Source organism: Cyprinodon tularosa, unplaced genomic scaffold (genome assembly GCF_016077235.1).
Source record: "Cyprinodon tularosa strain WSP-4 unplaced genomic scaffold, ASM1607723v1 ctg232, whole genome shotgun sequence".
Classification (NCBI taxonomy): Eukaryota; Metazoa; Chordata; class Actinopteri; order Cyprinodontiformes; family Cyprinodontidae; genus Cyprinodon; species Cyprinodon tularosa.
The window spans coordinates 851,446-874,345 of NW_024038870.1; the positions used below are offsets into that span (position 1 = coordinate 851,446).

General features: G+C 38.6%; 1 protein-coding gene across 3 annotated transcripts; it reads left to right on the forward strand.

Annotated features, from left to right (window-relative positions):
- Positions 1–162: 162 nt before the first annotated feature.
- exoc3l1 (exocyst complex component 3-like 1) lies at positions 163–22,771 on the forward strand. Of its 3 annotated transcripts, XM_038286898.1 has the most exons (16): positions 163–282; positions 393–509; positions 5,481–5,644; positions 10,283–10,502; positions 11,208–11,420; positions 12,699–12,898; positions 12,982–13,200; positions 14,354–14,424; positions 15,653–15,770; positions 17,373–17,498; positions 17,748–17,848; positions 17,988–18,104; positions 18,188–18,458; positions 19,893–20,048; positions 21,506–21,642; positions 22,275–22,771. In XM_038286898.1, exons 2-16 carry the CDS (start codon positions 467–469, stop codon positions 22,459–22,461), a joined length of 2,343 nt encoding a protein of 780 aa, XP_038142826.1. In that variant the 5' UTR covers positions 163–282; positions 393–466; the 3' UTR covers positions 22,462–22,771. The 3 variants fall into 3 exon arrangements, with proteins under 3 accessions (XP_038142826.1, XP_038142828.1, XP_038142825.1); XM_038286900.1 differs by having other exon boundaries at positions 212–509; positions 21,509–21,642; XM_038286897.1 differs by having other exon boundaries at positions 213–509.
- Positions 22,772–22,900: the final 129 nt, after the last annotated feature.

The window sequence follows — 22,900 nt, forward strand, 5'->3', positions numbered from 1 at the left end:
TATATTGCATTTAGCACAGTCATTTCCTCAGAAGCTGCTTTGGCCAACCAATTTCCTTATTTTTAAGGTTGGCCATTTTTTTACCCAGGCTCTTGAATGCAGCACATCCTCCCTCCTCATCCCTGCCCCTTCCTCCCCTTTTGATCCCCCCCCCCTCCCTTCCATCATCCAGCAGCAATCCCCTCCCTCTGCTTCCCCTCTGCTCCCTCCCTTTCCTGCCGGCCTCTCGGCAGAGGATGTGTCTGGGAGAGAGAGTGCGTGTGAGAGGAAAAGGGGAAAGCCGTAAGTAGAATGGATATGTGCCCTCTCTCCTCCACCCTTTCTTCTCCTTCCTCTTCTCCTCTGCCTCCTCCCTGGCTCTCCTCGCTCTTCTCTGCCTGCCTTGTACACAGGTCACCCTCAGCGCTGGCCCTCAGGGGTTAAAGGAGTCTCGTCGGGCGGACGGGCATCTGAAAACTGAACTTCAATGTCAGCTGGGGACCAGAAGAATGGAGGTGACAAACCTAAAGGTAAAGAGAGCAGCAGCAGCAGCAGCTGTGTTTTTGAATGACCAACACCCACTTCTCTAAAGTCTCTGAGCAGAAACAAACAGGATGGATCAGCAGTGTCTCTTCTCTGCCATATAAATGAATGAGCACTGCACTGTCACACCTAAAGGTCTCAGGTTAGGAGTGATGTAATGGTTTGTGACCTCTGATTGCATATTGATCACCTTCATGTCTCTGATTGACAGATGGTACTTTATGAAAACAAGTTGAGTATTTTCAGAAAACATTGCAAACTTATACTGTACTCTGGTTTAAATTCTTTATTTGCTGTATTTAAAGGAGAGTTTAGTTTTTGTACATGCTTAAAAAAAGAGAACATCTGCTGCTTTTATTTTAGACTAATAAACATTTCAGAGATGAAAATGTTTCAATATCAAACGAAGGCAGAGAATGGAAGATGATTAAAGGATCTCAATTTAATATGATGGTCTTTTTCCGTGAAGGATGATAATAAACTTATGAAAAAAATGTTTATTAGATTCGTTTTGTAACATTTGTTTGATTTTCTGAAGGGAACAATCCTGTAGAAATCAACAGTTATTATGTTATATGGAAAACAGACAGAATAAAGTGGGAAATAAGCAATAAAAGCTTAGCAATAAATTATGTCCATAACTTTATTGTTTTTGGGCAACCAGTTATTACATGATGCAGGAGAATAACACCCAGAAAGCTCTCAATCTGCACCAACCAGCTTGAAATCACATGCAGCGACCCTTTAGCAAAACACTGGTTTGGTCCCTACTGGGACCTACAGGCAGACGGATTATCGATAAGTCCTGTTTGCATTATCATTCTAGATCATCCCTGGTCTTCACTTACGTCTTGTCTTCTGCTAAACCCAACAGATTGTCTACAATCTGGGTCTGATGACTGAGATGACAATAAGCAGAAGTACTCCGTCTGAAAAAGTTTGGAATATTAACTGAAGATTTTCCAAGTCTGAAAACGTATGAAAAAGATTTAGATTTTCTTTCTTTGTCTTGAAGTTTCTAAAGACTGGAAATGTGATAATACTGATGACACGAATGCAGTGGTTTTTACATAAATTTAACAACATTCTGTTTCCTTAAATGTCAAACAAAACTCTAATAACTCTAGCATTTTTTTTTTTTTTTTTTTTTTACAAACAATATACAGATAGCAAAGTTCTTGAAGAAGCCTGGGAATGCTTAGACATGCAAAATTCCAGCCAGGATATTAGAAAACTCCTTCTCTTCTGTGAAATCTTTCTTTTGTCATTTAACTTTATTTTCAGCAGGAAATTCAGGGAAATGAAGAAATCACATATGTTTAATTGTCTGTGGTTAAAACATAAGATGGTATTTTAGAATAAGTGATAAAAAGCAAAAAGGAACACCATTTTATAAAATTATAGGGGGACTTCACCATGCATGCAGCCCATGTACTGTTACCATAAAACATAAACAATGTATGTATTTAGGAACTGTAATATGGTAATAAACATCAATCTATCCCTTTTCCGTCACACTTATCCCAAGTGGGATCGTGAGGGGTGCTGGTGCCCATCTCCAGCAGTTAATGGGCGAGAGGCGGGGTACACCCTGGACAGGTCGCCAGTCCATCACAGGGCAAAACAGAGACAAACATTACAAACAGCCATTCACACACACACTCACACATAAGGAGAATTTTATTTGAAAAAAGATTCAACATTTAAACCCTTATAATTACTATATTTAGACCAAATTTCTCAAAGAATGATAATATATAGTACAAACTCTTGGGAAGAATAGGGATGCAGCTATTGATTTTCTTAGGAATCGATTATTTCTTTTTTTTTATTAACTTATTAATCTAAAGGCATATACTCTTAGTATATTAAAATTTTTTTATTAAATGTTTGAAATTTATAAAAAAAATATTGTGCATTTATAATGACTTGTTAATGGCAACTAAAGGTTATAAAAATATGTACATATACATGTAAAAACACATTTTTTTTATATTTTGATACCTCCGCACTCTGACAGTCTTCAAGGCCTTTAGAAGGAAAAAAACCCCACAGCATCACAGGTCTTCCTCCATGCTTAACAATAGGCATTGGATCCTTTTCACTTATTCATTGTTTGTTCACATGAAGTCCACCTGAAGTGTTTGTTTACTGAAAACCTTATCTGACCAAAGGACCAGGTTCCAGTTAAAGCCTGAGCAGAGATTAGAAAACTCCACGTGTTTAAGTTTGTCATAGAAGAACAAAAAAATATTAAATTTCCTGACGTGCCTCCCAGACAAACCAGCTGGCACACAGATAGCATCTGCTGGTCGTTGTAGAGTCTGGGTAGGTTTACAGAAATTTTTCCTTATCTAGTCTAATGTGTGGTGTTCTAAACTCTGTTCTGATTAGTTAACCTGTTAATTGCTGTCACCAAACCAAACTAAACAGTCAGATAAAGAAACTATTTTACAGAAAGCAGATCTGTTATAAGCATGCAGTGGATCTTCAAGCTTCAGATATGTTTGTTGAGTCATCGTTAGAACGGCTTTTTCCCTACTGAAGCAGTATCATTGTTTTTTAATCAGTGCATAACTGCTGTATTGTTTTCTGTCTGGCTTCGCTTTGGGCTCTGCTCCACTGCAGAGGTAGATTACATTAGGATCATCATTTTTCCTGCAAAGGGAGCTCAGTGGCTCATTGTGTTGCCATTTAGCTGATGACGATGTTTCAGCATCATCAGATTTGCGTCGTTAGGGAGATAGCAGGGTATCCCATGACCCCCTTTAGAGACAGAGACGGGCCTGTTTGTGTAATTGAGATATCCTAGTATCTGCACAAGCAGAAACTGTTTTGGTTGATGCGTTTCTGACCTGCTCTAAACGCCTCTCTTCACTGAGTCATTCATGAGGTTGTTGTTCGGTTAAAGCCAACCAGGGATGTTATTTAGCCTGAAGGAGTTGTCATGTGACGGCCGCTCAGCTTCTTCTCCCTGACTAGAAATGAAGAAATGAAGTCCAGGCCAACTGACTGGTCAGATAACAGCGGATCGTCTCCTCTGTCTTCTAGAGTAAAAGCTTGTTTCCATTAAGAGGCTTAATGGAGACACCTTATTTCAAATTCTCTCCCATCTGCTTTGCATGCTTATGCTTTGACTTATGTGATGATCTGTCAATTAGCTCGACAAAGTTCAGCTTCAAATGATTTAACATTCCTCCTTGCTTGCAACTATTTCATCCTTTGGTGAAAATACGTATTAAATAAATAAAATCATAAATTAAACAATAGAGAAATTAACTCTCTGCTTTAACCCATCCCCTTTGGGGAGCAGTGGCTGGCACTGTGCAGCACCAAGGGAGCAATCATTGCTAAAGGGTCTTGCTGAGAGACCAAGTCTGTGAGAGTGGGTTTCAAACTCACAACCTCAGGATTCCAAGCCCATTGCCCTAACCACTAGGCGCCACTCCCATTAGAAGAAATAAAATTATACATCTGTATGGTCAGAAATATTCAGGTCACCTTAATGGAATTACATTACAAGTTGTTAGATTTTAATTGAATAAGCATTGAAATATGTCAGTGTTACTCCTACTGTTATTACTTTATTGATTTTTTAAAATTTGTTTATACAATGCATCTTACTGATTGTTTAAGAGTATTATATATAAATGAGACAAATTGACTTTTTACTATATTGATTAGATAAATACATTATAATACACAAATAATAAAGTGCTCCTGTTAACTGGCACTTTTAGAAAATAAATAATTTTAGAGTAATTATCCATTTCATACAATTACCTGTTAAAGTATTGGTTATCATTGCTAGGAGTGTTTACAAAAACAACACTTCCATGAGTGGAACAACGGATCCTGTCAAGCTCAGGAAAATAGGACCCAGTATTCGAGGCAGACAGATTTCTCATAAGGGAAGGGAAATCCAGAACGGAGTTGGGAAACTGTTCCAGGTTTGGTTCACAGACAGGCAGAAATCTGGCAGGAGTCTGTGGACAGGTCAGACAAACAGATCAGAATGGGGACAGGCAGGCTTAGAGGTTCAGAGGCAGAACAACGTCACTTTAAAACAGGGCAGAAAACTTTTCCCATGACAGAAAAGCTGCAGCTGGTCAATTAAAGCTCCTTTGAGAAGTTTATCTTGATCACTGCCGTCATTAGCTCTGTTGCAACTGCAGCTCTGCTTCCAAAAATGTTTGCAGAAAAATAAATCCACTGAGGTTTGTTCCCAGCTGGGAGCGTTTTGCTCCGAATCGATTGTCCGAAGCTGTGATTTGATTGTGATTTTAATCTATTTGTCATTTAGAAACAAAGGTGTAATTTCTCTCACTGTTCTTACTGAAAGCTGAGACCATGTCAAAAGGAAGGACTTTGGTTGGAGAATAAAAACATGACACAAGGAAAAGGAAATACGGTGTCTTGCTAAATCATTTACACCGTTTGAAATTTTGCATATTTCATAAAGCTACAGTAATGAAACAACACAACGTGATGCACTTTAAGGTTGAAGAAAAATGATCTTTTAGAAGCATTTTTAAGCATCTTCATCATTTAGAAGCTGATTTTTGTCCTCTCCATCTGCATTTCACTTCATTGGTTCAGTCATAAACAGATGAGGGGGTTTGTTTACTGCACCTTATAAACCAACACTAGAAATTTAGCACAGACAATTTAGGTGTGAACGAGGAAAACATTTTAAATATATTTTAAATCCTAATTTCTTCCCTCAAGATCGCTATTTTGGTCCCATTTTTTTCATTGCTGGTAATTGTAATAATTATTATTTCTTATTTCTCTGTTATTTTTCCTCATCTTTTCATTTAGTGTCAGGGTCAAACCCACATTCCTCCTAGGAAAATTTCTAGATTGATCATATGTAAGCAGCTAAAGATGTTGCTCCTCTATATCTTATGATCTGTGCTTCTGTTTGTTTGTTGTTGTTTTTTTTCAAACATGAACAGAGGCTGCTGTATGGCCAGAGGTGGAGCGGGCAGAGTGTCTGGCCCGCGGTGCTGCTCTAAAGTGGGCATCTGGAATTTTCTGCAGGCCAGAACATCTGGAGCGACTGAGCCAGTATAAGAAGAGAGAGATCCAGAGGACGGCTTCCATCCACACCAGACTGAAGGTCAGAGAACTAATGTCGCCACTTAGAGATAAAAGATGATGCACTGAAACACAATCTGATCCTTTCGATGATTTTTAGGACTGTCAGGCTCCTCAGCCTTATTGGTAGGAATTAATAATTCAATAAATTATTGGTCAGGAAATTTGCTATGATTTTTTTCTCAATGTTTTTGGCATATATTTGAAAGAGACTATGATGAGGAATATCTTGCTAAGATAATTGAAGGGGCTAAGTCAATGTTTAAACTCACTGGTGTATTTCTCAACCAGAATCTTATGGTTGACACACATTAGGCGGGTGAGATGGTAAATAATGGATAGTCCAAACACTGCTCTTGCAGTTAAAAGCGGATTTATTCTAACTTTAGCAATCTTACTAACAAAAGAAAATATAAAACGGCCTGCTGGGTTGTGACACCGTTTTTTCAGTCAAACTATCAAAACTGATTTGATTTCTCCAGTGTAAAACACACCAATGCACACATCATTTCCTGTCTTTTATAGACTTTGCATACATTGGCTTCTGCATACTACCCCCTAATGGTAGACATAACAATTCCACAATATGTATTACAAGCCACAACTGTTCAACTCAATACCATAAGTTAAATTTCATGCAAAAGACACAATTTGTTGATGGGTGATCAAAAACACCATTCTTTGCTTGTAATTTTACAGTGCGAACAATAGTGTTGTAGTCGAGACCACAGCAACTGAGACCAAGTAGTATGACAAGGCCATCTAAGATCAAGGTCCTGGTCTCTTCCTCTAAAGGTCTTGGCCTTGTCTCAGTCTCAGTACTTCTTGGTCTTGGTTGGTGGTCTCCCATTACCTCTAAGACTCTTCCCAAACACCAAGAGCCTCATGCTGCTAAAGAGTCACTGATTATGTCCCCAAAAACGAAATAAAATTTATTTTTGGTTCCCTTTTTGCTTTTCTTGGAGTAATTGTTAGTATTCCCTGGCACTTTGCCCTCATAATAGATTGGAAGTGTACTGAATCTGCTTCCAGTATTGTTTTGCATGCAGATCTGTTGTGTCAGAAATTCCAGATGGAAGCGTTGGTTTTCCTAATTAGGTGTAAGAGGTTCCAAATCGTTTGGGTCTTCTGACAGCTTTGCAATTTTTGCGGTTGTTAAGAATGGCTTCTATATCACCAATAATTGTGCTGAGTCCATCTATATCCACAGATTATTGTTGCAAAACTGAGCTTAAAAGATGTTCTGTTATCAGTTTGATATGCTCCCAGATGCCACCATGGTGAGGTCCTGCAGGTGGCTTAAAACTAAATTTTACTTCAGTGGCAATGAGAGTCCTGTGAATCCTCTCCTGATTTAATGATTTAATGCACCCAGAGCTTCTTCCAGTTCTTTTGCAGTCCCTACAGATTTGTTAGATTGTCTGACCTAATGTTAACAACTTGACCTCTTCTGCTGATGAAGTGACACAGAGCATCTATACAGCCACCAGAATCTAGAGGAAAATCAGGAGTAATTCTCTGCCTTGGGTGGTCTGCCATCTTCTAATCTACTGGTCTTGCATTGTGGCGTCTGCAAAACTTGCATTCAGAAATCCCTTTTCTCACTGCAAGATTTCCATGAAGAATCCAATACTTCCTCCTTACAACAGCCATATTATGATTGTGTCCACTGTGACCTAATGTTTTGTGAGTAGGCCTGAGGAAGAGCTTGGAAATGTGTTGATGCCTGCTAAGAATGAGGGATGTTTCTCCTGCAGTGGCATGGCTCCTTTACTCAATCTTCTCCCAATGTGTAAAAGACTTTCCCCCAAAGTTAAATCCTACTTATAAATGGAACTATGTTTGCTAATCACCACCTTTTCTGCCAATCCAGCAATTTCTTCGTTGAACTGCTGTTGCTGACTATAATGGCAAATTTTGCCTGGGATAAATCAGGAAAGTTTTCTCTGCCATCTTGAGAGGACTCAATAGTAATATTTCTCCTCCTGCAACACTTGAGTTGGATGGATTTAATTTGATAAGCCAAGCAACTAATTTCTTCAACTTTTACTACCTAAAGAAGTTACCGATGAGCCAATCCGATACGGTGCATTAACTGATGTCAAGTTCACAATTGCACTTTTGCGGACCTGAGATTTGTCACCTTCCAACATAGAATCAAAAGAAACTTCTGGTTGTTCCTGTTCCGATTTCCATGGAAACTTGGGACCTTCAAGCCAGGTGTGATGTTCAATGAAGTCCGTTATCTTCATTGCTCTTGACACAGCATAAGCTGGATTTTCCTTAGAGCAATTATACGTCCATTGAGAATGATGTGAAGCCTCTCTTATAACGGAGAGTCTGTTTGCTACAGACACTTAGAATCTGTGTCTTCATTGTGGATGTACTTCAACAATGATGTACAGTCAGTCCAGAGCACAGAATCACCAATCTGAAGTTGCAGCTCCGCTCTCAGTATGGCATCCACTGGAACAGCCAGGATGACAACTGTTAACACCAGTTGAGGTATTGTGATGGAGTTAATTGGTCCTACTCGTGCCTTGCCCAATAAGACTGCAATGTGGATTTCTTTGTGGGAGTTCTTCAGCTGAATATATGACACAGTTCCATAGCCATCTTTGCAGCAAAGTAATGCTGTTCTGTATGAACAGACTCTCCGAAGTCTTTTGGTTAAATACATTGACTTAACTGAAAAGATGTCAGGAGCACAAGTTCTAGAGTCCAGGAAATATATATATTTTTTATGTCTGGAGGTAATGCCTTATCCCATCCACATTTTCTTTTGCAGAGTTCCTGTTGTAACATCTTAGCAGAAAGAGTGACAGGTGCAAGAATGCCCAAAGCAACATCACAGAGCTGGTTACTGAGAACATACCACACCTCCAGAGATACTGCTGTTTCACTGCAATTGTGAACTTGAAGCTATTTGATTTCAATGTAGCTCCAAAGGTCTCTCCATAGAGAGTTGTCCCAACCCAAGTTAAGCTCTTTTAGATCCTTTGCCCTCTATCTTCTGAAATGTTTTGCAAAACCTCTCAATTATTGCTGATTCACTTTTCCAGAGTAAAATCTCCTCTCCAACAGTGAACTCCAAGATCCTTCATCATCCGTTTTGCTTCTTCCTCTGACCCGAAGCTGATTAGGCAGTCATCCACATAGGAATTCTGTTCAACTACTTGCACCACATCATCAGATAAATCAGCTCTGCTGTCATCAGCTGTCTTCCTCAATGCATAGCTGGCACAACTAGATGATGACACCCCACCAAATAAATGAACAGTCAATGACTTAATTTCTTTATTCAGGTCTCCATTTTGCCACCAAGAGAAATAAAGAAGATCTTTATGGTGCTTTGAAACCCTCACCTGATAAAACCTAACATGTATTTTGTCGGTACATGCTACTGACTTCTGTCTAAACCTAATAAGGACTCAAAGAAGGGAGAGCTGGTGAGATTGGGACCTTGTACTAACTCCTTATTGAGAGATCTTCCTTTAAAAGTGGCTCCACAGTCAAAAAAGCACTCCTAGAGCTTCTTTTCTTAGATGGTATACACCATGATGTGGGATATACCACACTTTTCCTGCTTGTCCTTCCAACTCCACCTCTGACACCTCTTCTGCACATCCCTGGTCTATCTTTTTTCTTAGGTAGGACACATACTATTTGCAAAATTATGAGTTTTTTAATAACTTCCTTATTAAACCATGGATCCTTTGCTTTGCCACAGAGATGTTATTGGGAAATGTAGCTGCAGAACATCTGAGAACGTATCTATCATCTTTTAGATGTGCAGTAGAGTCCATAATGTCCATAAAACTCTGATGCTCTCAACATCTCTTTGCCTACAAGTGTATTTTTAAAAAGGGTTAATGCCAGAATCAGACCTTTGTGCAAGAAGTATACAGGCATTGGGGAATACATACCTACACTTCAGTCCTATCTAAACAGTAAGGGCTGCTCCACACAAACACCTTTATGGTTGTTTTTCATGCGCTCAGTATAGTGAAATGTCTGGGTTTGTGCAGATCAATATAAATGTGTCTCCTCTTCCACCATCCTACAGCAGATTTCTTCAGGTTGTGGTTGTTTAAGATCGAATGCTGCTCTGCCTAGAAATTGTAGCGACACAGAACATGCACAGAGCATGTCAGGACAGAATGATTCACATCTGCATGGGAGATCAAACCTAACAGGTCTTTGTCTTGCCATTGTGCTGCATCACTCAGCAGGTGCTTAAAGATGTAGCCATTCTAATACAACTGTGACCTTTTCAGAGGCATAATTGCAATGTTAGCAGATGTTGCATACATCTACAATAATGTTATTAGATAGTAAAAAAAGAAATAATTAGAAGATGGAAAAATTGAGGAATGTCCAAAAAAAGATGAATGATTGCATTTCTTGAAGAAATGTATGACATTGAGGAGATAAACTTTCTCACTGACTTTATGGAGGGGCAAATGTAATAATTTTTCAGCCAACTGAGTTTATGTTTGCTTTTCAAAAAATCATATACTTAGTATGTTTTTTTTTTTATTAATCTATTCCTGTGCAAAGCTGTGCAAATACATGATCTGTATCAACTTGAAAGCCTGCAGCTCCGTATTTGTAGCACTTTTAAAGCCAACAAAACCTCCTGGGCTCCTTTTTTTTTCAGTCTATGGTCCAGTCGTACCTGGAGGGAGTCGGCTGGGGTCTCGAGCAGCTCCGGGAGGCCCGGGATGAGCTGAGGGAGGTGTCGCTCACTTTGAAGGAAGCAGGACTGGAGTCAGATGGAAACACAGACTGTTTAATATCCCTGCAGAAGCTGAGAGATGTGTCCGTTGACCACCGCCAGCTCTTTGCTGCTGTCAGCAACCTACCTCGACTACATGCCAGTGAGAAGCTCTAAGAAATTATCTTACTGTATATAAATGATGTTCTAGAGTTCTGGTCAGAGGTTAACACATGCTCATATTGGGCCACTAACCAAAAGAAAGCTTGTTAACGGCACAAAAAAATGTGGTCACTCCTCAGCTTGATCAAAATATTACTCTAAGCCAGGTCCTACTGCAGGTTTATTCTACTTAAATGCTCAGTATTAGGCATGCTGCAATGTTAATGGCATCTTACATGGGTGATTCTAGACAGGGGCCAGAACACACCCTGCATTGGCCAATAAATTGCAAATATATTATTTTCTAGTTTTATTTTAATGACAAAGGAATAAATTAAGTTGTTCTATGTTTAGCTTCTGTCATATTCAGACAGAAGCGCAGTTTTTTATCTGCCACAACTTAGGTACTCAGAGCTGCAAGTTGCTCTTTGGCTCACCTAATATATTAAATGATGAACTATTGGCCTGTTTTTAGTTTCATTCTTTTGTTCGGTGCCTTCCATAAAAAAATACACAAACCCTGAACATTAGAAAAGTTATTAAGAAATAATTTATTACTTTAGTTGTCTTCATGCCATTATTAAAAATTTTATAATTACCGTACTATTTCATGGTGTTAAGTGACAACATTGTCAAGAGGTTATTCACTTCCTAAGAGGTTTTTATCGAGTTTAACAGTTTGTATTCCCTTCCTGGCTCTCTACAGTACGGAGCATGGTGCTGGAGACGGAGCGCCTGGTGGAGTCCAGGAGGCTCCTGGAGGCCCACGCCCGTCTGATGGATCTGGAGCACTGGCAGGATGACATCCTCTGGCAGCTTCACGGGGCGTCTGGCATGTCAGCAAGTTCACTCAGCAGTGAAGACAAGGAGTTGGTGGCCAAATATTTCTCCGGAGTGGGACAGCTGGTGGACGCCCTGGGTGAGGACATCTCTGAGACGCAGTAGACTAAGCAATGCTGAGAATCAATTCCTTAATTTTCCACCAGAATAAACTCTTTCAGTATAAATTAAATCATGTTATGAGCTCACTTCTAGATGATTACAGTTATAGGGTCAATTTTGTGAAATAAAAAAAATGAAGAGCTACTCAGACATGAACATTCACTCATCATAGACATCATTATTTAATGAATTCTGCTATTTCATTTAGGCTTTTGTTTTACCTAGATAGAATAATTATACAAAACATATAATTAGAAGTATACATACAGGCTCAAACCTTAAATCCACATTAATATTGGACTAAAGGGCGCCCTAGCAGATTGGAAAGAAATCATGTGCTTGTTTATGAACTAGAAGCCTTTGACATAACTCTACATGAATCCTGAGCTACATTTTTCTCCTTTCAAGTTGTTGTTTTGTTTTTTTTTAGTTGCCTCTTTTCCTGGCACAGACACAGCTTTTAAGCACAGTTCCCAGATCTTCAGATAGGAGGTTTGGATAAGACTTTTCCAAAAGTTGGATCTTATCCAGGCTTACTTTGGCACACACACACACACACACACACACACACACACACACACACACACACACACACAAATTCTATTAATCATGTTCTCATTGAGAGAAAAACTTAAGTCGATTTATCAATTTGAGTAGAGTGATGGTGTGTTACAGCCGTAACATGGATGGGTTCAATAGTAACAGTTGACTTTTTTTTTTCTTAAGTGAATAATGTGAAAAAAATCTCCCATTTAATCATAATATAAACAAGTGAATCATGTAGGTTCCTTTTCTATGGAGTAAAAAGAGTTTAAAAACTGTTACAACCGTCATCAGTCTCCCCTACTTCCATATATTTCAGGTTTATCCAGATGTTCATCATGTAATTTGAGGTTGAAGTTCTCTCTTATTTTCTCAGAGTGAAAATTGTAACTCTGTGGTCATTTTAAACCTGCGTTCATTTGAAGAGGGACGCTAATTTTCCAACATTTTTCAGATTATGCAAGCCTTGAGCCTTGATGATTCTTGGTTTGTACTTGACCATTGACTAATGTCCTTTCTCTTGAATCAGATCTTGTTTCTTTTTTCCCCAGAACATTTTTTCATCTATTTTTAGTTCATGAAAGATCTTCAACTTAAACTGTTAAAATCATCCTAAAAGAAGCAGGAATTATGGGATGAAGCGGCACCACTGTGAAAGCAATGCAGTGACAACCTTAGGGCCCTAACTTCCTCATCTGCTCTTTAACGCCAGGAAAGGAGCTGTGGGCAGTGGTGAGCAGCTCTCTGGCTCTGGCCCGTCAGAATCCCACGCCGTTTGTATCAGCAGTGAGGATAGTGGAGCGGGAGGAGGCCTTGGACCAAGCTCTGCTGGCAGAGAGAGGAGGGGGTGCAGGCAGCAGCAGGTCCCTGCCTGCAGGACGACCTCGCCATTGGAGAGCTCGCTTCTTCCAGGTCTGCATTACCCGATGAGGACAAAAAATAAAAAATTACACCTCTGTTCCACTTTGTCATCTATCCCATTGTCTTCACCTCAGGTACTTGAGGAGGCGGTCTCTGCACGTTTTCGGAGCGTTTCCTACCTGCACACACGTGGGCCAGGTTTGGCGGGCCACCTCTCTGCTCTCCAGCACGCTGTCATGGCTGACCTGGCCACAGTACGCCACCTGCTGGAGCACTGCGTCCCACCACATTACCAGCTGACTGCAGCCTATCTGAGGGCCAGCCACCGCTGTTTACACACTCACCTGGCACAGGTCAGTGATGCTCACCTGTAACACCTGTTAAAACTCTTTAACAAGGGTATTTCTTCATCTGTGACTGAGAAAAAACATCCTGACACCCTCCTTCCATTATCTAGATAAATGTTTTTTTTTGTCTTGTGTACCCCTTTGGGCATTTTGTCTCACCGTGAGTACACCCCCCTCAGTCAAAAATATTAATGATTTCCCAAAAGTGGAATGTGCAATGACTAATTATAAAATTAAAAGTATTTATTCAATCTTTTTAACTTGAACATTTCATTTTTTGGCATTCTATTCTTTCCAAATCAAAAAAAAAAAAAACATAAATATGTTGCTCAGAAGTTTATAAGGAATCAGAATAAATACAACAAAGAATCATACTATAAATCTGCCTTGGTAAAACTGGATCTCCTCTTAGTAATTCCCCTAAAACGCATTTAATCTTGAGGAAATGGGGACAAAATACTGAACAAAACCTATAGCCAGACTCACTCCATTTATTTTACTTTGTTTTCATCATTTATGACACCTGACATCCAGTCTGTTCCTCTGCTTTGTTTTGATTTGTTCCAAAGCAAACTTAAACTTATAAGAAAAAAACATACTTTTTCAGTTGAAAAAATCTTGTTTTAATTTTTAATTGGCTCCTCACAAAGTAGTTATTTTATTATCTGAGAAATAAACTATGTTCTTGTACCCTTTACAATGCACTTGCGGGCCACTAGGGGTACGACTACCCCCTGTTGGGAATCACTGATCTAGATCACAAAAGTTAAATAATCCTTAATAAATAAATTCAAGGTTAATACTTTGATCTTTAATGTTCAGAATAAAAAAAAGATAGGAAAGAAATCATGAAAGTTGCGGAAAAATTGAATTTTGTTGCAAAAGGAGGTGGGAATAGGACCTCTGTTAAAGCTGCATCTTTTCGGGATTTGTGTGTTGATATTTCAAAGTAATTTCTGCACCATTTCTGTTTCACAGTTGTTAAAATAAAACACAGACCCCTTTATCCTGATTTCTAAGAAGGCATTAAACACAAACTAATTTGTTTACTAAAGTTATATATATAATATGTATTAAATATAATATAATATGTCTTTCAAGTCGTGACTTGCATCTTCTTTTAAGGCACCTTCGCATCTGAGTGTTGTTTGTGGCCTAGGTTAGCAGCTGGGATCTGGAGAGCGGTGAAATATTTGCTGTGCTCAACTGGGTTCTGCACATCTACAACAGGTGAGGCTCTCCACCAGCAGCACATTGATTATGAATGGCCAACTGCTCATATTAGAATATTTATCTCTTCATTTTGAATTGACCTGACTGTGTTTGTTTCACACAAAGATCCATAGAGTTTTCTTTTTTTCTTTTTTTTACATTTTCAGGGGTAGAATAGATTAAGTTTATTTACAGAGACTTAAATCAGAATTACTCCAATTCCCTCCTTACCACCTCCCTCCACAAAAACAAAAAAATGCATACATCCCATCCTCCACAACTATGTGGAAATCACTTATGAAGGCTCCAGTTTGGCCTTTTGTATCTCTGCATTTCAGGGTTATTGTAGAAAAATCGACTTAATATTTCAGTTAAATTAAATAAATAAAAGCTATACAAAAGGTAAAAACTATGACTAACTGAAACCTTGTGTATATAATTGATTTAATAAAACATACTAAATTTATAGATATAAACACTATTTGTGTGTGTATCCTTTTTTAGAAGCTTTGCAAACTGATTTTAAATTATGTTTTTCTTCCACAGGACTCAGTTAAAGTCAGCTTAAATGTACCCAGTTTTTTGTTGTGTTTTTTTTAATTATTTATATTTGCATTTTTATGATTACAATAATCAAACAGTTTTGAATCCTGCATCTAAAAATTATGAACTTATGAAAACTAGAACTTATGAACGCTAGACTAAAACCAATTCTAACCAGAACTGAAAAAAAATTATTCATACCTCTTTTTGCATCTACTTAAGCATACTTAACTTTAACACAATAGTTCTATTTACATTTTTAACATAAAATTATTGTGTTAAAGTAACTAAATATAATTAAGTAGATAAATTGTTGTTTTCATTAGAGAAATTTGATCAAGCTTCTTCAAGAACTTTTAATCGGCCAGCTTAAAAATTGGTGAATTTCTTCTTAAGGTTTGGAGGCTCTAAGCCTTAGGAGCCCTCATCAATGGCAAGGATCTTTAATGCTTTCTGATAGTCAAGGCCAGTACTGAAAACTATATAGTCAGTGAAAGCTGTAGGTGTATATTTCAATAAAATTGTTATTCAATTTTACAAGCAAGTTGAAAATACTGTCTCACTTTAAAAATTCTGCTTTCCTAAGACGTGTCGAACTAAATTTATGGGTTCACACAGATTCATGCGTGCAACATTTCAATTAATAATTAATTAAAGGATCCTGATATGCTGGATGTTTCACATGTTGTCTTCTTATTGGCAGTCCAGATATGATGGGACATCCAGAGCTGGTCAAAGAGACAGAGAGAGCAGAGCTCGGGCCCCTCATCTCCACAGAGGGACTGGAGCAGCTGCAGAACAAATACGTGCAGAGTGTCCGGGTGAGTCGAGTAGAAACGATCTCTCAGAATAAAAGAATATCTGTATGCAGCTGAAAAATGCTGCCCATGAGAGATTTGGGAAGTTTAACAGATTTATTCTAATTCTTCACATGCTGTTAAATACACAAAATGCAACATGTATAATAAGAAGTTTAAATATTTTATCTGAATCGAATGGAAACCTACTCTGAGGATCAAATAGCACTAGATCAGAGTGCACATTTTTTTGCTCCTTTTCCCTGATTCCAGCCATAAAAAGGCCAACGGAGATCCTTTATCTGCAATAACAGCTGCATGGCTCTGCAGGTTTACTGGTGTGTAGTCTCATTTTACTACTGATTCTTATTAGCTAAGGCTAAGTGAAATTGTCCAGAAAATATCTGTGGACATGAATTTTGGAGCATTGCTAAGATTTCTTTATTTTATTTTGCTCCAGGCTTTGACTGGGCCATTCCAAGCAATTAATAAACTCAGCGTATGACCCAGTCAGAAGCAGTCCTTAAAAAGAGGCACCAAGAAACCAGCTAAAGGCTTATTATAAATAGTTGTCTATTTGGTTGCATCTATAACAGTTTCCACCTGATAATGTCCCAGTTAAGAACTCTACAAAGTTAAAACAGAATGTTGATAGTGTCTGTTCCAAACTAGATGTTGTGGGTGAAAAAAAGAAACACCCTCTGTGTAACAAGTTTTTGCTGTTTGGATTTATATGCCCAGTAGTGGCAACAATACCCTGTGCAAAAGTGTTTTTTGTTTTTTTGATTGGTTGGTTGGCTAGCTGGCTGGCTGACTGGCATACAGCTCTGACTGTATCTTTAAAGTAATTTTATGGAAAATGAACTTAAATCTCAAATCTTCTACAGCCTAAAATACAGTATTAAATAACCTTTTTAATAGTCCAAATAAATAAAATCAGAGTACAATCATGTAAAACATTCAATTGGACGTGTTAACATTTTCTTAAAAAAAAAAGAACAGAACATGGTTTTGTTCATGTAGCTGTTGAGATGATAAAATATTTTGTTTAGCAGCTAACATTTTCTATAATATTATAGAAAAATTATCTATGTATTTTGTCTTAAACACCTCACATCAATGATAATCTCACCCTAAAAAACAAGGTTTCACCTACATCAACCTCCAGTCTTGATGGGATATTTATAACATTCTTGAACTGAAGGCGAGGACCAGAAATCATCCTTCCTAGGGCCAAAATGGCTCATCAGACACATTTTGGAAACCCTTCTTTAACAGCTTTATTTTGAGGATTCCCTTGTCTCTTCCTATCAAATCTGACCAACATCCTTGTGCCTTTTTAAAAAAAAAACATCCCCACAGCATGATGCCACCACCACCATTTTCTTTCCTATTAGGGCTTAAAGGGTAAACCTGTGGTGTTTTTAGCCTGAGGATTTCCTCCACATGTTTCCTGCCAAACTGCAAACAGGACCTCTTATTAGTCTCCTTCTAGTTTTATGCCACTTTCTTGTGCCTTACTCCACGAATGCTAGTGTAATGTGAGGAGATGTGAAAATTCAAGGCCTATGCAGCTTTTGGAGAGCGCTGCTCTGACATCTACAGCTCTTTTCTGTGTGTTTGCAGAAGAGCGTATCTGAGTGGATGCACAAAGCTCTGCAGGTGGAGCTGCAAGACTGGCAGAGAGATGAGGAGCCAGACACAGACCATGAAGGATTCTACCATACCAGTCTGCCCACCATCATCACACAGGTAAGAAGTCTGCACAAAAGGATGCTGTGCTAACACTGATCACATGATCACATGATGTTTAAATGCAAAAAATAAATGACAATAAGTGATTAAGTGACAAAACTTCTGATAATATAACTGGAAAGATTGACATAAAACTCATTAATCTGGTCATATCTATCAATATATGTATCTCCTGGATCCTCCTACTGTGCAGACATTATGTAATTATGACTTTTTCAGTTGTCTCATTGTGTTTTTCTGCTCCAGATGTTAGGGGAGAACGCCCGTGTGGCTCTGATGATTGGGGAGTCGCTGCGAGATCAGACCATACAAATGGGACTGTATGAGATAGAGAACCTCCTTAATAGGTGTGTTTTGTTCCCCAAATTTTATAGCTTTTATCCATCCCTTTTCTGCGTCTTCTTTTCGTGACAATAATAAAAAAATTAATTCCAATTTTTTGCTCTCCATTAACAAGAAAATGCTTTTCTTTAATATAACCACCAGGTTTCGAGAAGCTCTGGTTGAATTTGGGAAAGAGCACCGCAGGGATCCAGCCAACAACAAGAATAAGTTCTACCTCCACTACCTTCTGGCTTCAATCAGCAACTGCATCATCCTAAAGTTAGACATTTTCTCAGTTTAAACCTTCTTGTTCTACTTTACTCCACATTTCTACGTTCAGCTGCATCTTGTTCTCATGGTAGAAAATCCACAGAGAGCCTGCAGCAGCAGCAGTCGTCCCGCTCTGCAGGGCAGTTCTCTCGGACTCCCCCCAACCCTCTGGCAGCTCTGGACCGGGCGGTGAGGAGGGCGTGTCGCCTGGTGATGGATCAACTGTTGCTGGAACTTAAGCCTCTCCTCCCCGGCCTGCTGACCAGACCCTGGCTGGTCCAGGGAGACCCAGTCCCCAAACTCTGCAGCGTCCTGGAAAGTCACTTAGATTTGTACGGACGAGTGCGACCGCCCTGTGGGCAGGTGACCAAATCACTCTGAACACTTTACTTTGAGCAGTTCTTAACTGCTTAAACTTTTTCTTCATTTGTCACATTACCGTCTAATCATCTGAGATTTCTCTCCCTGGGCCACAGAGCCTTGGAAGTTTTTAAGAAAACATTAGTGAAAAACTGATCCGATGTTGGATCAAGTTTTCTGAACAAGCAGCAAAATCCTAAAACTAAAAAAAAAAAAAAATCATAGAGTTCGGGTCAGACAATCATCTGGTATGGAACAACTGCAAACAAACTAGGACGTGATCTTCCATCTAAACGCTCAGGTCAAGCAAGCAGAGCAGTAATCAAAGAAGCACCCAGGAGGCTCGTTGTAAACAGTGGCAATTTCTCATTAAATACTAAGGAGGGTTGGTAAAAATATTTGGTAAAACAGATCTATGCATTGTTAAACTTCATAAATGTAGTAATTAAACTGCATTAAAATGAAGCTGATTTCAAAAAGAGAATAAATGTTGAAAGTAAGTCATAGGTGTACCTAAAAACCACGGGGGAGAAACAGCAAGACATCAGAATGAAATAGAAAGAAAAAAGGATAAAAATTGAACTGTATTGATCTCCCAATGGAGAAATTAACTCTCTGCATTTAACCTATCCCATATGGAGGCAGTAGGCTGCCATTGTGCGGTGCCCTGGGGAGCAGTGTAGGGGTTAAGAGTCTTGCTCAGTGACCAAGATTGGAGGCTGTGGGGATTGAACCGGGTACTTGCAACCTTCTCAGAGCCTAAGCGCACTGCTCTAACCCATAGGGCAACACTCCCCTATATTGCGCTCTCATCAGATGGGATGAAAATGTGTCCTTTTGGTCAACATAAAAAAACACCATGTAGATAAAAACACTTGAAAAGAGATTTCTCCTTTCAGCAGGACATCAATACAAAAGGCCAAGTCAAAGCCCAGACCTGAATCTCACTGAGAATCTATGGAAAGGTTAATAAATGAGTTTACAGATGCTTTAATCCCGTCTGACTGAGCAACAAATTCAGTCTCTGGGTGTGTTAAAAAGATAGGAGAAAAAAAAAGCAAAAAAAAAAAAAAAACAAGCATTAGCTGTGCAGTGAAAGGTATAGGCTCAGGAGGCTGAACATAAATGCTGCCACACTTTTCAGATTTTTATTATTAAAAAATAAATAAAATCTGATATTTCTACTTTACTTTCCAATCACTACTTATATTTGGTCTCTAACACTAAATCCTAAATCGTGACAAAATTTGGAAAAGTTTAAGTGATATAATTACTGTAGAAAAACATCTTTACTGTATTTTACTGTCTGTTTAGGCAGCCAAACTTAAGCTTTTCTTTACTGCTGAAAACTGATCTTGAACCTTGTTTCCTCCACGGTGAATGAATTTTACTCAGTATGTCTGAATGTGTTCTGTTTTTTTATTTCTGTGACTGCAGCGCCTGCAGGAGGAGGCCCAGTGGCTGATGGTGGTGGAGTACGTCCGGGCCTTGATGCAGAAGAAGCTGGTGTGTCGGAGCAGCGAGGAAAGGGGGCTGGTTGCTCAGCAGATGCTTCAGGATGACAAGCTATTCAGAGAAGTTTTCCACAGCCTGGTGAGGAGTATAAATTTGGACTTTAACCAAATATTTTGACTGGAATCAGTGAGATTCTTTAAAACAAAGAAACATTTTTAAGTATTTTCAATTTTAATTGAATTCTTGGTCTGTTTGTTGTAGGCAGCTTTTCAACTACAATCAAATGTAATCAATGGGCCAAACTAATAAGCAAATAGATAATAAGATAATAAACAACTATAACAATAGAATGCCTATTAATAATAATAGTAGTTGTAGTATTACTAGAAAAAAGTTGTAATAAAATGAGAATAAAATGCCTTTATAGAATGAAGTTGTCAGAATTTTTGTTGTTTCAGAAAAAATATTTGAACAATTATGACCAGCTCTGTATTAGTATTAATATTGGTATTAGCCTGGCAGATCGGGCTGAACCAATCAGTGTGGGAGGCTTGGTTTTACGAGGGTTTGGCTCTCAGTGCATCAAGCTGTCGAAAACTGAGTAAAGTTGCAATTAAAATTAAGAATATAGCCTCAGATTTTTTAGCCAAAACCAACAGAAATCCTCTACTGGGGAGTTTCTACAATGGCTAAGCATGTTTTACAGACTACAAAATGACAAAAACAGAGCGCGTCCCTTGGAGTTTTTTGCATCACAATCGTAGTTATCCGATTGGTTCTAATCTGATGAGGTGAACCCTGTTAGTCCCTCCTTTGATATCAAGCTCTACCAGCTCTTAGCTAGACTGATACCATCAATACATCTGGCTGGCAAGGCTATGAAAGTATAACATCTCAACAGTCATCATTTCAATGCAGGGGATGACATCACGAGAGTTCTTATTAAGTAATGACTTTATTATTATGATAATAATCTGGTATATTATGACTTTATTCTTGTAATGTTACAACTTTATTCTTGTATTTAACGACTTTGATCTTGTGATATTACAGCCTGTCAAAATCCAGATTCTCTTTCCAAACACTTCGCTGCATGTTTCAGTATAGTGGAAGGAAATTGAAAACTGGACAGAAATGAAACAAAAGAAGAAAGAAGTCTAACTATAGCAAATACAGATAAGGTCACATGTTTAATAGACTGGAAGAGATGCATATCTCAGGTACAGATGTGCAAAAAAATGAAGGACAACAGAACTAACAAATAAACGTGCCTTGACTTGGTTGCTGTGTTCATCAACACAAAGATTCAAAACTTTTGACAATGTGGTTTAAAAAAAAGATCAATCTTAATAGAAAACCACACAACAGAGCTACCTGGAAAAAGTCAGTCGTGTCTTTTTTGCTATTTTTCTTTTTCAAACAACTGATTTAGCTCCTTTTCTAAGGTCGCACCAAGAAATCAGAAAAGGGCTCTAGAATTTTTTTTGCAGTTTTATAATAATTTAACATTTTACTGGCATTGTGCTTCACATAGCAGCTTTGGTATCTGTTCCTTTCCAATCAGTAAAACCCAAAGGGGCATGTCTCTATATCAGCAGGAAAACGAGGTGTCGGCTACTGAAGTACATCCCTTGGCCCTACTTCCTGTCCTGGCAGACTTCATCCGACTCAAAGACCCCGGCATGCTCACCCTGGAGGTTTCTGGACTAGTTGCAAAATATCCAGACATCAGGTAACCTGCTTTCCACATAAAGTGATGCACAGTAGCCAGACAGAATTTATCCCCCACAAATCTTTGGTTCAGTCATATGATGGTATTTATGCTTTTAAATCAATGTAACCTCTGCTAAATCAGAATGCTGTAATCCTATATATGGTAAAAAACTAACACTGCATCCCACCCTCCTCTCCATGACACGTGGTCATGGCAGCATCATGCTGTGGGCTATTTTTATCTTTTAATGAGCAACACTTTTCTCTCAGTCTCCCTGCCCTCTTTTTTTATTAAAATAGATGGCGGGGGTTGGAGAATCTGTTGAAAGGCCTTACTCAAACTCTACATCACAGGTTGATTGACCTACTGTGGTGGGACCTTTAGAGAAAGGTGCTAAAAGAGACAAACGTCAATAAAGTGAAGAAACATAATGAAGAAAAGTGGAACAAAGTTCAAAAGATTTATACTGATGAGGGAAAAAAATGGTTAATTTCAAATAATTTTGTCTTTCTACCAAAAAGCAGTGTTTTACACCTCAGGGCTACTTATAGTGTAATAAATCAGCAATGTATTGCTTGTTTATGTTTTATGTTAGGTTTTGAACTTACAAACATTTCCTAAGGAGTGTCTTTATTCTCCTGCTCCCTCAGTGAGGAGCATGTCTCTGTACTGATGGACGTCCGTGGTGACGTCTCAAGGGACATCCGAGGGGCCGTGCTGGACTTGCTGGAGCAGAGCGCCCCCCCTCTTCCAGAGGGATACCGGCCCATCTTCACTGACATCCTGGTGCCTCCCTCCACCTTGGCCTTCTGTCTACCAACAGCCAAGTGTGCTTGACTGGATGGAACAATGAAAAACATTTATTTCTGTCTAGATTTCTGTCTATTACCAAAGGATGGTGATAAATCTGTTTCTGCTGCATTTTATCAAGGATACAGTTTGTGACTTGCTGGTTCGGGTCTTATTTCTGTTTGCTTTAAGGGTCTGTTGTTGTTTAAGTGATGGTTTTTCTGCTCCAGCTGCTTCCTTTTCAGCCATTTACCCAAAATCTGTTATAAACCGGCTTCATAAATCCTCATTACTTCATATTTGGCATCCTATAGCTTTAATACGAACAAGTTAAATTCCCTAAAGGTTTTTTTTTTAAGGTTTTAAGTGTTTCACTCACTTGAGTTTCTGGTTAAAATTATTCTAATTTGAATGATTATAAAGGTATATTACCATTTACATGAGCAGGTAAATCTAGGAGTGAGTATATCTGAATCTATCAGGAGAA